This window comes from Bufo gargarizans, chromosome 10 (genome assembly GCF_014858855.1).
Source record: "Bufo gargarizans isolate SCDJY-AF-19 chromosome 10, ASM1485885v1, whole genome shotgun sequence".
Lineage (NCBI taxonomy): Eukaryota > Metazoa > Chordata > Amphibia > Anura > Bufonidae > Bufo > Bufo gargarizans.
In genome coordinates, this window is record NC_058089.1 from 86,333,256 (window position 1) to 86,348,474 (window position 15,219).

Below are 15,219 nucleotides of genomic sequence, written 5' to 3' on the forward strand. Positions count from 1 at the left end.
CGCCTGTGCAGTGCCCACATCCAAACGCCGGATTTGGCGGCTACTGGCGTGTGCGACACAGGGGATCATGTGGGGAATGTCACCACTCCCTCTTTGTATTACAGCATTACATCTCTCCTCCCACATTGATAATGATGCACACATGTATTTGTTGATTGTCATTTGCACTTTATGGTATATTATGTATGCCTCTTACTATACACAGGATCTAATGTTTATGTGGGTTGACCGCACATGAGCTGTGCACATCTTGTATGTATTTATGAATTGTTTATGCACTGTTTGCATGCTATTCCATCCGGTTTGCGTTTAGTTGGACCATCATTTATTTTTCAACAGGACAATGACCCCAAACACACCTCCAGGCTGTGAAAGGGCTATTTGACCATGAAGGAGAGTGATGGGGTGCTGCGCCAGATAACCTGGCCTCCACAGTGACCGGACCTGAACCCAATCGAGATGGTTTGGGGCGAGCTGGACCGCAGAGTGAAGGCAAAATGGCCAACAAGTGCTAAGCATCTCTGGGAACTCCTTCAAGACTGTTGGAAGACCATTTCAGGTGACTACCTCTTGAAGCTCATCAAGAGAATGCCAAGAGTGTGCAAAGCAGTAATCAAAGCAAAAGCTGGCTACTTTGAAGAACCTAGAATATAAAATTTTCAGTTGGTTCACACTCTTTTTTTATGTATATAATTCCACATGTGTTAATTCATAGTTTTGATGCCTTCAGTGTGAATCTACAATTTTCATAGACATGAAAATAAAGAAAACTCTTTGAATGAGAAGGTGTGTCCAAACTTTTGGTCTTTACTGTATAGACGGGTTATCCAATCCTATAAAAAAGTGTCCCTCCATATGCCGGGCCCCTCACATTAAATATACTTACCCCGCTTCCTTCGCCGCTCCTGGTCCACGCACTGCTGCAGCTTCTCCCTGTGCGCAGATGAAAACATCCGGTGGGGGGAGCAGCCAATGGCAGACGGGGACGAGCCTCCCTAGCGTAACCCGCGACGCTAGGGAGGCTTATCCCCGCCTGCCATTGGCTGCTCCCCCCGACACCAGATGTTTTCATCTACGCACGGGAAGAAGCAGCAGAGGCAGTTCAGGGACCAGGAGTGGCGCAGGGAGCTGGGAGCCAAGTAAGTACGGTATATTCATAGAGAAGGGCCCAGCATATGGGGGGACATTTTATAGGATTAGATAACCCGTTTAATCAATCATCTGGTGAATGATGTGTTGGCAGGCACGGCCGTACACATTTTAGTCCATACTCGCCATTACAGTCTAACTGGCCATACATGTTCAATGAATCAGGAAGATCTTTCTGGGAACATTCTTTCAAAGAAAGATCTTTTATGCGACTATTGAATGAAAATATTAAACCCCGGACGACTTCTTTTCTGATCATAATCACTCAGTCTGTCATCAGTCGACGAATGATTGTTTTGGTAGAAACTGTCCATTTTGATCAACTTCAGACCAGAGTGTAAGGCTACCTCTATGCCGTAAAAAAAAGGGGGTCAGTCAGCATATCCCAATGTGCAGGTGCACACCGCCATAGCTAGAAACACACAGGAAAAAAAAAAAAAAAAAAAAAACAATGCAGCAGCACTCTGCAAACACAAATAAAGTACAAAAATGCCATAGTTCTAGAAAACATTCTGTTGCTAATGCTACACTTATTTTGCAAATTTGAGATTCTTGGCAAATACATTTTGTACAATTTACAGAAAGCTTGCATAGTAAAATATCAATTTTCGCAGATGACACTAAACGGTGTAAAGTAATTAACACTGAAGAGGACACTATACAGCTACAGAGGGATCTGGATAGATTGGAGGCTTGGGCAGATAAGGTTTAACACTGACAAATGTAAAGTTATGCACATGGGAAGGAATAATGCAAGTCACCCGTACATACTAAATGGTAAAACACCCGGTAACACTGACATGGAAAAGGACCTAGGAATTTTTGTGAACAGCAAACTAAGCTGTAGAAACCAGTGTCAGACAGCTGCTGCCAAGGCCAATAAGATAATGGGTTGCATCAAAAGAGTCATAGATGCCCATGATGAGAACATAGTCCTACCACTTTACAAATCACTAGTCAGATCACACATGGAGTACTGTGTACAGTTCTGGGCTCCTGTGAACAAGGCAGATATAGCAGAGCTGGAGAGGGTCCAGAGGAGGGCAACTAAAGTAATAACTGGAATGGGGCAACTACAGTACCCTGAAAGATTATCAAAATTAGGGTTATTCACTTTACAAAAAAAGACGACTGAGGGGAGATCGAATTACTATGTATAAATATATCAGGGGTCAGTACAGAGATCTCTCCCATCATCTATTTATCCCCAGGACTGTGACGAGGGGACATCCTCGGCGTCTGGAGGAAAGAAGGTTTGTACACAAACATAGAAGAGGATTCTTTACGGTAAGAGCAGTGAGACTATGGAACTCTCTGCCTGAGGAGGTGGTGATGGTGAGTACAATAAAGGAATTCAAGAGGGGCCTGGATGTATTTCTGGAGTGTAATAATATTACAGGCTATAGCTACTAGAGAGGGGTCGTTGATCCAGGGAGTTATTCCGATTGCCTGATTGGAGTCAGGAAGGAATTTTTTATTCCCCTAAAGTGAGGAAAATTGGCTTCTACCCCACATTTTTATTTTTATTTTTTTTGCCTTCCTCTGGATCAACTTGCAGGATAACAGGCCCAACTGGATAGACAAATGTCTTTTTTCGGCCTTACGTACTATGTTACAATTGGGCCCATCTGCCACACGTCAAGGTGATCTCTAAGACGGGAACCTAACACTAAATCCTACCTGTTATGTGCCATCATAAAATTCAGGGAGTGCAGATTCCACATGCATGCTGGGTCCACTCTGGTTTTTACCATTTTTGGTGCTATAACGGCCTCCATTAAATCCAGGTACCAACATGCATGCTGAGCCCACTCTATACTTCTCCTGGTGCCAAATGGCTTCTAATAAATACAATGAAAGCAGGCTACAGATTTAGGCTACATGCACATGACCGTATGTGTTTTGCGGTCCGCAAAAAAAAAGAAAAAAGAAAAATAACGGATTATATCCGTATGCCATCAGTTTTTTTATTTTTTTTTTGCGGATCCATTGTAACAATGCCTAAAACAGACAAGAATAGGACATGTTCTATTTTTTTTGCGGGGCTACGGAACGGACATACTGATGCGGACAGCACACGGTGTGAATAGGTCCGCATCCTACCCGCAAAAAAAAAAAAAAAAAAACGAACGGACACAGAAACAAACAACATTCGTGTGCATGTAGCCTTATACTTCCTCTAATTAAAATCAGCAGACAGGCTGGTCAGGGGCGCAAGACCAACTGGAGTCAGGCGCACCTCCAGCTCAGTACAACTGCAAAAAAGGGGGTTTAATGGAGGCTGTTATAGCACCAAAAATGATACAAAGCATAGTGGACCCGGCGTGCATGTGGAACCTGCACTCCCCGAATTTTATGGTGGCCATTATGGCACATAACAGGTAGCATTTAGTGTTATGTTCCCTTCTTCTAGAGATCGCCTTGACGTTTGGCAGACTGGCCAAAATAATTTTGTACAAAATGTATTTGCCAAGAATCTCAAATTTGCAAAATAAGCGTAGTATTAGCACCAGAATGTTTTCTATAACTATGGCATTATTGTACTTTATTTGTGTTTACAGAGTGCTGCTGCATTGTCTTTTTTCTGTATACCTCTATGCTGTGAAAAATGATCATTCATGTTGGACAACCCCTTTAATTGAAAAAAGTGGTGTCACATGGGCAAAGAGGCATAGAAGCAAAGAAAATGCAAGGAAGTGATGAAAACCAGTAGAGAAAGGAAGTTCACGAGTTATTTATTTAAGGGCTCATTCACACGGCCGTTGTTCGGCCGTTCCGTGCATTGGGGGAGGGACGCAATTTGCATAGCCACAATCCGTGTGGCTGCCGCGACGGATCCAGACCCATTCAACTTGAATGGGTCCATGATCTGTCCACACAGCTAAAAAGTAGTGCATGCACAATTTTTTTTGCGGTGCAGAGGCACGGACAGAAACTGACTTTCTGGATTGCGGATCCATTCAAGTGGTTGCAGACCAATTCAAGTGACGCTGTTTGCAGGCCACAATATGGGAAGGCCGAACGGCGGCTGTGTGAATGAGCTCTAAGACTCCCCCCTTACCCGCAACTTCTACTTAACATTCTGAAGTCTGTATTAGGCCTCATGCGCATTATTTTTCCTCCACGTGCTATCTGCATTTTCTGCGGATAACCCATTGACTCGTTCATTTCTATGAGGCCATGGACACATCTGTATTTTTTGGCAGATCCATGTGGCCATTCGGCAAATTATAGAACATGTCCTATTCTTGTCTGAGAATAGTCACTTCTATTGCTGGAAGAGGAAAAAAAATGCGGAGTGCACACAAAAGCTATCCCTATAATACAGATCTGTGGATTACAGACACTTTAGTTTTTTTTTGGAGGGGGGCTCACGTTTACTAATCTCAGTGTACATAGATTTTGACCTAAAACTGGTACAATTTGCTGCATCTAGGGTTAGAGAAAGTTCCTGTGCATTGTTAGAAAAAGGGGTGTGACACAATGGAAAGGGGCGTGGACTAAGATGCAATGTTACCTGCCAAATTTGCATCACAATTCTCTGGGCAGACCTGAGGGCCCATGGCAGGCTCCTGGCTGCCTTTTGAACCCATGGCACCCCACAATCGCCCCCCTCTGTCAGACTCCTTAGAAGGACTGTTGGAAGTATATGGAGAATGGCACTGGCATAGCTCCTGTGCCCGCGCAGACCACTGGGTGTCCTATTATGTACTACTGTGGTTAGAAAGCCACAATTACACAACGTAATAGTAAGAACATACGCAGGACGCCGTTAAATAATTGGCAGCACTGTTTTCCTGCAGTCTTGGGTTTGAATCTGACAAAAGGGCAACATCTGCATGTAGATTGTATGTTTTACACGTGTTTGTGTGGGTTTCCTCTGGTCATTCGATTCCTACCGCACTCCAGAAAACAAACTGCTATTAGCTGGCTTGCTATGAGGACTGGTCCTAGTGTAAGAGTGTCCGAGATGGAGAACGTAGGATGTGGGGACAGGGACTGAATGGGAACGCTCTCTGTACGGCATTGTAGAATACGCTGGCACGATGTGATCAACAGGAAATCAAGCCACGTGTCTGCAGGATGCAAAAAACAGAACCCAGCCATTTACAGGTGAAACTCGAAAAAATTTGAATAATTGTCCAAAGTTCATTTATTTCAGTAATGCAACTTAAAAGGTGAAACTAACACATGAGACTCATTACATGCAAAGCGAGATATTTCAAGCCTTTGTGATAATTTGGGTGGTTACGGCTTACAGCTTATGAAACCCCAAAGTCACAATTTTGAGGTACCCTTTGCTCAGGGGGTATGGATTATTAGCAGACTAGAGTGTGACACATTGAGCCTAGAATATTGAACCTTTTCACAAAATTCTAATTTTAAGTTGCATTAATGCAACTCCTTTTAAGGCTACTTTCACACTTGCGTTCGGAGCGGATCCGTCTGGTATTTGTACAGACTGATCCACTCCTATAATGCAAATGATGGTATCCGTTCAGACGGAATAGTTTGCATTATATTTCACTTAAAAAGTCTAAGTACAATTTGTATTCACACGGATCCGTCCAGATTTTACATTGAAAGTCAATGGGGGGCGGATCCGTTTGAAAAATGCACCATATTGTGTCACCTTCGAACGGATCCGCCCCCATTGACTTCCATTGTAACTCTGGACGGATCCGTTTGCCTCCGCATGGCCAGGCGGACACCCGAACGCTGCAAGACGGTGCCAGACTGATGCATTCTGAGCGGATCCGCATCCACTCAGAATGCATTAGGGCTGGACGGAACCGTTCGGGGCTGCTTGTGAGAGCCTTCAAACGGAACTCACAAGCGGAGCCCCGAATGCTAGTGTGTAAGTAGCCTTAGTTGCATTACTGAATAAATAAACTTTTGCACAATATTCTAATTTTTCGTGTTTCACCTGTATATCCCACCATCAGTTGTCTCCGAGGGTATTACGTTACATTTGTGACTACTCTCTTGATAGATCCCAAACATGTCCTCTATAAGGGTGCATTGTTTGGACAGCTGCTGACACTGCTCACAGCGTAAGTAAATATTAATGCCGCCCTCTAACATAATCAAGCCATCAATTATTTACTGTAATTACAGCAGACATAATACATTAGAAATATTCACATAGAATGGGAGATTTTGTATAAATATTTAATCTTCTATTTTATATTTCTTCATATTTCCTTTGTTAGGCAGAGCGCTCAGCTTTACTACCATTAGCACACCAAAGCAATACAGATACAATACAGATGACAAAAACACACCAAAAAAATAAAAAATAAATCTTCAGATTATAATTAATCTAAATTATTCAAATTAGGATTTTACTTATGGATGAACTGGGGAAACATGAAAATGAAAGAGTACCAACCTATTTATAAAAAAAAAAAAAAAAAAAAAAAAAAGAAGAAGGTGTCTACTAGATGTAGATCTGGTCGTTACCTGTGTTTTTTATTGTAAGGGATACAGACTGCATTATTCCATACATTTCATACATTATTCTCGTTTTAGCTGTGGGTGACATATGCCAATTAGTGGCATTCGTTACACATACGAGGGGTGTTCAATATGTTTTCTACCTAAATATGAAAAACAACATTTTCTGGGAAAATTGAACTTACTACTTTTCTCTTTGATTGCCTTCATTGTTGAAGAGTAGGGGTCTCCAGTAATCGTCTTCTGTGGCATTAATTTTAGTAATGAAACACCTTCTGTATCCACCCAAAAATGTTGCCATGATCTTTCCAGCTGACTGCTGCACACAAAATTTATTTGGAGTTGGTGACCCCTTGTGCTTCCATAACATGGACTCTTGTTTGGCCTCAGGATCATGGTGGTGGACCCACGTTTCAAAACCCGTAATAACTCGAGAACCGAAGTCTCCTGGATTTTGTCTAAGCATGTCTAAATTGCTTTTTTTGCCGTTTTTTTGCTTAGGGCCCCACCGGAAAAACGGATCTTTGACATCAAGACATCATGAATGATACTGGAAACTGTGCCAACTGAAATGCCTAATTAATGAGCTATAACGTTGACCCAATGATCTTGCAAAATCATGGCCTCCACATTTCCTCTGATGCTTCAACAGGTCGCCCAGCCATCTTCAATTGATTCTCTTCCCCATTTAGGCTACTTTCACATCTGCGTTTTTGCTGTCCGGTTTTGAGATCTGGCATGGGATCTTAAAACTACAGCAAATCGCTTCCGTCATAATAATACAACTGGCTGCATCCGTTCAGAACAGATCCGGTTGCATTATATTGAAAATTAAGAAACTGTGTCCAGTTTTTGGTGCTGGATCGGGCTTCTTCAGTTTCCCATTCCGCACACAAAAACGCTGCTTGCAGCGGTTTCGTGTCCGGCATGGGAACTCAACAAACCGGAACAGAATGCATTCTGGTGCCCTCCATTCTGGTTTGTTCAGTTCTGTCCCCATTGACAATGAATAGGAACAAAAATGAAGCGATGTGTTGCGGTTCGGAGAGCCTGTGCCAGACCTCAAAACCAGACAGCACAATGCAGATGTAAAAGTAGCCTTAAACTACTTGGCCCAAAACTTTACTTGGTAGTAGGAAGGAGCATCATCACCATATACAGCAATCATCCTTTCATGGATTTCTTTAGGGTTATTTTTTTCCATTACGAAGCTCAAAATCCCTCACTCCTTTGTAAGGACCCACACCTTACGGCACTGTGTCATCCCGTCACTTCCAGTGCTTCCATGAGACTGAACTTCTACGGTGTATGCTGAATGTCCAGACATGTCTCAACCTGCACAGACAAGCTCAGCTCTCCAACACTGACAGAACATGCTGGGGTAGATAACTTATTTAACACCCCTAGTACAAGTCTGAGGAAATGCTCCCCCAAAAAAAAAAGGATTTAGCTCATCAGAATCTGATTGTGGGGGGTACAATGCCCAGGGCCCCAACCGATCAGCTATCTGAGAAGGCACCAATGCTCATGTTAGTGGCGTGGCCTTCCTGCAGCTTTCCCTAGGCCATGTGACATCATACTCACCAGTCACGTGGCTCAGGCCTGTGATGGCTGCACGCCAGCTGTGGTAAAACTACAACTCCCAAGATGCACACTTGCTTGGCTGTTCTCAGAACTCCATAGAAATGAATGGAGCATGCTGGGAGTCCTAGTTTCACCACAGCTGGAGTGCTGGACGTTAGCCATCACTGGCCTAGGCAGAGATCAGCTCCCCTGAAGTGAATTGGGTTGAGCTAGGATACCAAGCACAGCCACAGCCAATGAACGGCACTCTGCTTGGTGAGCAGAAAGAAGGCCATGGCGCTACTGTGAGCGCCGGTGCCTTCTCAAACAGCGGATTGTTGGGAGTCCCGGGTGTTGAACCCCCACCAATCAGATAATGATGAATTATCTAGAGGATAGGTTAAAAAAAAAAAAAAAAAAAAACTCAGAAAACCCCTTTAAGCAGGAACCGCAGACTGCATTGCAAACAGCAAAAAAGTAGTTGTTCTATTTTTTGCACACTTGCACAGGGGCTCCCACCTCTGCACGTCTGAAAAATAAAGCAGAAGGATGTACGAGACAAAAAAAAAAAAAAAAAAAAAAAAAAAAAGGTTAAGCTGCAAAATGCAGCTCATGGACAAGACTGGGGCCTGTTCAGGACAAAAAGAAGACCATTTCTCCCAATGTGTCAATGGAGTTCAAATCAGGACTTTGACCATTTCAAGACCAAAAGAGGTTTCCTGGGATTAAAGAGGAGACACACACACACACACACACACACAAATAGTTTAAAATGCTTTTCAATTATGAAGAAAAATGACATGCTTGGTTACGAGACCTACAAACCTTTCAAGGCTTTAGAACATGAAAGAATCCTACCTTGTCCCTTCTCCACGAAAATGACTTTGGACTCAGGCGCGATATTGGAACCTATGATAATCATCTCCATCCCACCGTTAACTGAGCAACTATTTAGATTATATTTGTCCACCTGTGGTAATTCCTGGGCAGATCGCTGGGCTTTTATTAGGAAAAGGAAAAAAAAAGCCAATTACTTACGGTAAATAAAAATCAAAAACACGTTGCCATTAAAACATAAAAACTACACAAATGCTACACACGTTCACTGGACACGTTCTCCACTATATTTTCAACTCAAAGTCACAGAAAGAAATTGTAATTTAGCATTTCAGTACAGGCATTCCCCTCCCCTATTAATGGCCATGTGCCTCTGACGAACTTAATTGAGAGGGAACGTGTCAGAAGAAAAAATATTAAATACCTTTATATTATAACCTAAAAAGAAAAAAAAAATTACACTTTTGTTTTTCCATAAGAACTCTTACAAGATATCCATGTCTCTAGCTACATTTTTTAAATGCATATAATCCTGGCACCACTTACGGGAAAGTGGGAAAAAAAATTCCAATTGGGGTGGAATTATAAAAAAAAAAAAAAAAAAAAAAAAAACACAACACACGCACAATTTATCCAGAGTTGTTTTTTTTTTACACCATTTCCTATGCAGTAAAAGTGAACTGTTCCTTTTATTCCCCTGGTCATCGCAATTACAACAATAACCCACATGTATATTTTTTTCTTGCGTTTTAAATTTTAAGTCTGGGGTGTGATTAAGTTTTATTCACTTTTTATAAAAAAAATTGTGGGAGGTGAAGTGTCCCAAAATGTTGAATTAGCCATTTTGACTTTTTTTTTCCCGTTTTGCTTTTTGACGTATGGGATAAATATTTGTATATTTTCATGGTACAGGCGTTTTCACATACCCATGTGTTAATTTTTAAAATTATTTATGCATTATTATTTTGGGGGAAGTCTGAAAAGGTGATTAGATACGCTCTTTTACTTGGTAAATTCTTGGAGGGGTTTCCGCTCTCAAGAATGAAGAAATGGGAGGCAGACTTGGGTGATATGTCTAAGGATGAGTGGGAAAATATACTGGAAGGTGTCCCCAGGGTGTCCTTGAGTGAACAGGGTAAATTGTCCCAATTATTTATCATACATAGAGTATACAAAACACCGGTATTCCTGAAAAAAGTGGGAGTGAGACCTGATGACAGATGTCCGAAATGTATGGAAGATGGTGCGGATTTGCTGCATATGTTGTGGTCTTGTCCGGTAATTGGGAATTATTGGGATGCTGTAAGGAATATGATTAATAGTAAAATGACGTTGGAAATTCAAAACGACCCTAAGGTGTGTGTATTGGGTTATGTGTCTGAGATTGGAGGGAATGAATCTGTCAAGGTAGCTGTGGGAAGGTTGCTGTATGTGGCCAGGAAGCTGTTGGCTCTGAGATGGATCCAGGGAAGTCCGCCTACATTGGAGGAATTTGAGAGGAAGGTGCATGATATGTTGATATTAGAGAAAGGGGTGTTTGTGAAAAGAGGGTGTCCTCAAAAGTTTGACAAATTGTGGAGTGATTGGTTATCTCATACCCATGTGGTTATATCGGCTCAGATAGATTCAAGACTAGTTCACGGGGGGGGGGGGGGGGGGTGTTGGGATGGGGGAGGTGATGGGAGGGGCTTTGGGAGGGTCTAGGCATTTATAATTCCTGGTGTCTATTGTTTTTCATTTGAGTACGAAGTACATGCAGATACTTGATTTGTAAGTGTGTTGGTGCTGTCATGATACCGATGTACGCTGATTCCATAATGTGGATAAAGTAAGAAAAGACATTGTATTGATTTGTAAACTTCTGTCTTTAATGGTTTAATAAAAACGATTTGATTTTAAAAAAAAAAGAAAAGGTGATTAGAATTTTTGTATTTTTTTTAAGATAAAAATAAATAAATCTTTTACACTTTTTAGGCTACTTTCACACTTGCGTTCAGAGCGGATCCGTCTGGTATCCGCTCCTATAATGCAGACGATGGGATCAGTTCAGAACAGATCCGACTGCATAATATTACAGAAAAAATTCTATGTGTGAAAGTTAGTCAAATGGATCTGTCCAGACTTTACATTGAAAGTCAATGGGGGACGGATCCGTTTGAAATAGCACCATATTGTGTCAACTTCAAACTGATCCGTCCCCATTGACTTACATTGTAAGTCTGGACGGATCCGTTTGGCTCCGCACGGCCAGGCGGACACCAAAACGCTGCAAGCAGCGTTCGGGTGTCCGCCTGCTAAGCGGAGCGGAGGACAAACCGTGCCAGACTGAGGCATTCTGAGCAGATCCGCATCCACTCAGAATGCATTGGGGCTGTACGGATCCGTTCGGGGCCGCTTGTGAGAGCCTTCAAACGGAACTCACAAGCGGAGCCCCGAACGCAAGTGTGAAAGACGCCTTAGTAGTTCCCCTAGGAAACTATAACAAGCAATCATTAGATTGCTTCTCTAATAGACTTGAATACATTGCATAGCATTGGAGTCTATTAGAATTACACTGAGTTCCTATGGAGCCCTGCCACAGGCATGCTCTCCATAGTAACTAGTGTGCAGCTGCCCCGTTCCACTCCTGAGGACAGGGGCTGCAGCACATCCTGTTCTCCTGATCCCCACCGGTCGAGCCGAAGCACGGCCGGGAGCGTGTGCTCCCAGACTTTAGGGTCCCAGATGCTGTAGTCACATTTGAACACGGCATCTGATGTGATCAATGTTTTCATCAATCGCATACAATAGTCCAGGCAGCTATGAACGAGCGGGCACCATTTTTAAATGTCTGACCTCTGACCTAAATTTACGATGGGCGGTTGGGAAGAGGATAGAGGGCATCCGTCAGCAGATTTGTACCTATGACACTGGCTGACCTGTTTCATGTGCGCTTGACAGCTGAAGACATCTGTGTTGGTCTCATGTTCATATGTGCCCGCATTGCTGAGAAAAATATGTTTTTATATATGCAAATGAGCCTCTAGAGGCTCATTTGCATATATTAAAATGCAATTTTTCTCAGCAATGCGGGCACATATGAACATGGGACAAACACAGATGCCCTTTAAGACTTCCTGTCTTTTGAGAGCAGCTACACATAGGCAATGGACAGGAGGGGACCCCAATGACTTCTCGCCAAAAATTCTAGGGGAAAAAAAGTTTAACAAAAAATAGGATTTAAACAATAGGTCTTTTTTTTTTTTTTATGTATGGCACACTCCCTTATAAAATATCTTATTTTACTGTAACATAAAATACTATACATTTTGGAGCTTTTAGGTATATGTTAGAGTAGAGAAGCAAGTCTAAATTCCAGCCCAGGAGCCCCAGCTGGTCATGATTTAAAAGTTTCCATAAAGTGTATCTCTACTATACCCCTAAATGACCAAGTAATTTTCAATTTTGTGTTTGTTTTTTCTCTCTCCACCTTCCCAGAGTCATAACTTTTTTATTTTTCCGTTCACATAGACATATGAGGGAGTCTTTGCGGGATAAGTTGTTCTCTCTCATGGCACCATTTAATATTGCATATTATAGTAGGAAGATGGAAAAAATTACCAAATTGGGTGAAATTGTGAAAACTGAAAAACACAAACACAATTCTGCCACAGTTTTATGGGTTTCATTTTGATGGCGTTCCCTATGTGGTAAAACTAACCAGTTGCCATTTTCCAGGTCAGTGCGATTACAACGATTTTTATTAATATAATTTTGGAGTGTGTATGATTTTTTGGTTATTTTTCATTCAATTTCGTTTGGGAGGTGAAGCAAAGGAAAAAAAAACGGCAAATGGGTCTTTTTTTCTCGTTACGGTGTTCACCTTATGGGATAAATACAGTTGTATGTTACTAGTTTGGGAATTTTAAGACACAGCGATGCCTATGATCTTTATTTTATTTTCAATATGAGGAAAGGGGTAGATGTGAAAAAAAAAATAAAAAAAAAAAATATATATATATATATATATATATATATATATATATATATATATATATATACACACACACACATACACATGATTATATATATATATATATATATATATATATATATATATATATATATATACACACACACACACATTTATTTTTTTATTACACACACTTGAACATGCAACCGTCTGATTGCTTCTCCCATAGACTGCAATGAATTACTATTGCAGCCTACGGGAGTTTCATTGTGTTCCTATTGAGCACTGCTGTGGCAGTGCAAAGAAGGAAGTTAAAGAGCCTGGAAAGAAAGTAAAAAAAACACGCAGTGACTTCTGTACTCCGCAGCAGAAACCACCACAGTTGATTACTTTGAATGCTGCTGACCTGCTTGCAGATTATCTCCACGGAATGAAGCTAAACTGAGAGCAGAAATTCACTGCAACTTCAAGCAGCATTCGTCAGGACACTGCACCAAGAAATTACGTGTCCCTTCCTGGTGTGGTCACAGCGCTGCCGCCAATTGAAAACAATAAGAGGCAGACAAGAGTCTGCACCAAAATCTGACGGTATAAACCGCTGTGTGAGCGTCCCCTAAGGGTCGCAAGCATTAAGATATCATACATCAATGTGCAGTGACTGAGAAGAACCTATCTCAGCAGCAGGAGGTACTGGATGACCGTGGCGATATTACATCAGTGACTGCCTCAGGGTGTGCAGAATATGGTACTCTATAGCCGATTAAGGCCTCACGCACACGGCCTTTGACGTTTTTGCCATCTGAAAATTGCGGGTTCGCAAAACACAGATACCGGCCATGTGCGTTCCGCATTTTTCGGAGCAGTACGTTCCGCCCTCTGTTAGAACTGTCTACTCTTGTAGGACAAAACTGAGAAGATTAGGATTTCTATGCCCCTTTCATATAGAACATATACACATATATGTGGTATATAGCAGAATTAATATCTGACACAGATGTTCTCACCCTGTGAAATCCTCAAAACAGGCTTTATTTAACCTTGATAACCAGACACTGGGATAAGCATCCTGACCAGTAGTGAGGCCCAGGCATCGGCACATTCTGCCCCCAATATGAGCAGTCTTGCACAATACGCTGCTTCATATTATGGAACATTAAAGCGAGAAAAAAAAAAACATGAATTTGCTGTGTTGGTTGGACATGTATAATACTTACAACATTCAATGGGTATGGAAGCAGTTTGTATAGAGAGAACTTTTCCATTTGCCTGGGGTATGTGCACTCTGAACACCAGGCGCACCCGGGTATTCTTCCTGCCAATGTCCGTCTCTCCTTTACGCAATTCAATATCAGAATTCCGCAGCTTTAAAATCCCAGCACAGTCAATGCTGTAAAACATTTATAATCAGACAGGCTATCAGAAGAGACAAGACACCATTCAGACGAGGCCTGTCCTACAAAAACACACCTTCAGCCAAGCGAATAACATACTGCACAGCGCTGGTACACACACACACCGGTGACAAACCCAACACCAAATCTAATCAAGTTGCCACTTTGCTCATTTATGCCTCATGGCATCTGGAAAGCCATTTTATTTCTGATGTTGCTGTTGGGGGGGTTGTTTTTCTGTGCATCTGAGATGTATATGCTTTAAAAGGTGTTATCCCATAAATAATGTAAAAAATGAAAATCAGATCTCCTCCTTCATTGCTCTGCTAGATTTATATCAAGCTGACAGCTCAGGGGGGCGTGCCCACGCTCTCCCCATCACAGCTCAGGGGGGGCGTGCCCACGCTCTCCCCATCACAGCTCAGGGGGGGCGTGCCCACGCTCTCCCCATCACAGCTCAGGGGGGCTGTGCCCACGCTCTCCCCATCACAGCTCAGGGGGGGCGTGCCCACGCTCTCCCCATCACAGCTCAGGGGGGGCGTGCCCACGCTCTCCCCATCACAGCTCAGGGGGGCGTGCCCACACTCTCCCCATCACAGCTCAGGGGGCAGTTGAAGGATGAAAGTGAGCATGTGCGGCCTTCTCAGTGAGCAGGTCAAAGAAATAGGAAGAAGGAAAAAAAAAAAAAAAAAAAAAAAAAAAAAAAAAAACACAGGTGGCACTATACAGATACATTTTATTGAATACCTAAGTGGATATACAACATTTTTATTACATGCAACTACAGAAGAAGAATTCAGATCCAGGAACTAGTTTGAAAACCCCTTTAATTTTCTAGCATTTAAATTGAAAGGGGCTGTACCACAAAAA

General features: G+C 42.2%; 1 protein-coding gene across 7 annotated transcripts in view; it reads right to left on the bottom strand.

Annotated features, from left to right (window-relative positions):
* NFATC3 (nuclear factor of activated T cells 3) overlaps nucleotides 1-15,219 on the bottom strand; it is a 154,907-nt gene that overhangs the window by 75,680 nt on the left and 64,008 nt on the right. For all 7 annotated transcript variants that reach the window (XM_044269853.1, XM_044269856.1, XM_044269860.1 and 4 more), the window contains 2 exons: nucleotides 14,173-14,345; nucleotides 9,028-9,168 (listed from right to left, as the gene is read on the bottom strand). In XM_044269853.1, the coding sequence (XP_044125788.1) occupies nucleotides 9,028-9,168; nucleotides 14,173-14,345 (314 nt within the window). The remainder of the gene's footprint in view (nucleotides 1-9,027; nucleotides 9,169-14,172; nucleotides 14,346-15,219) is intronic.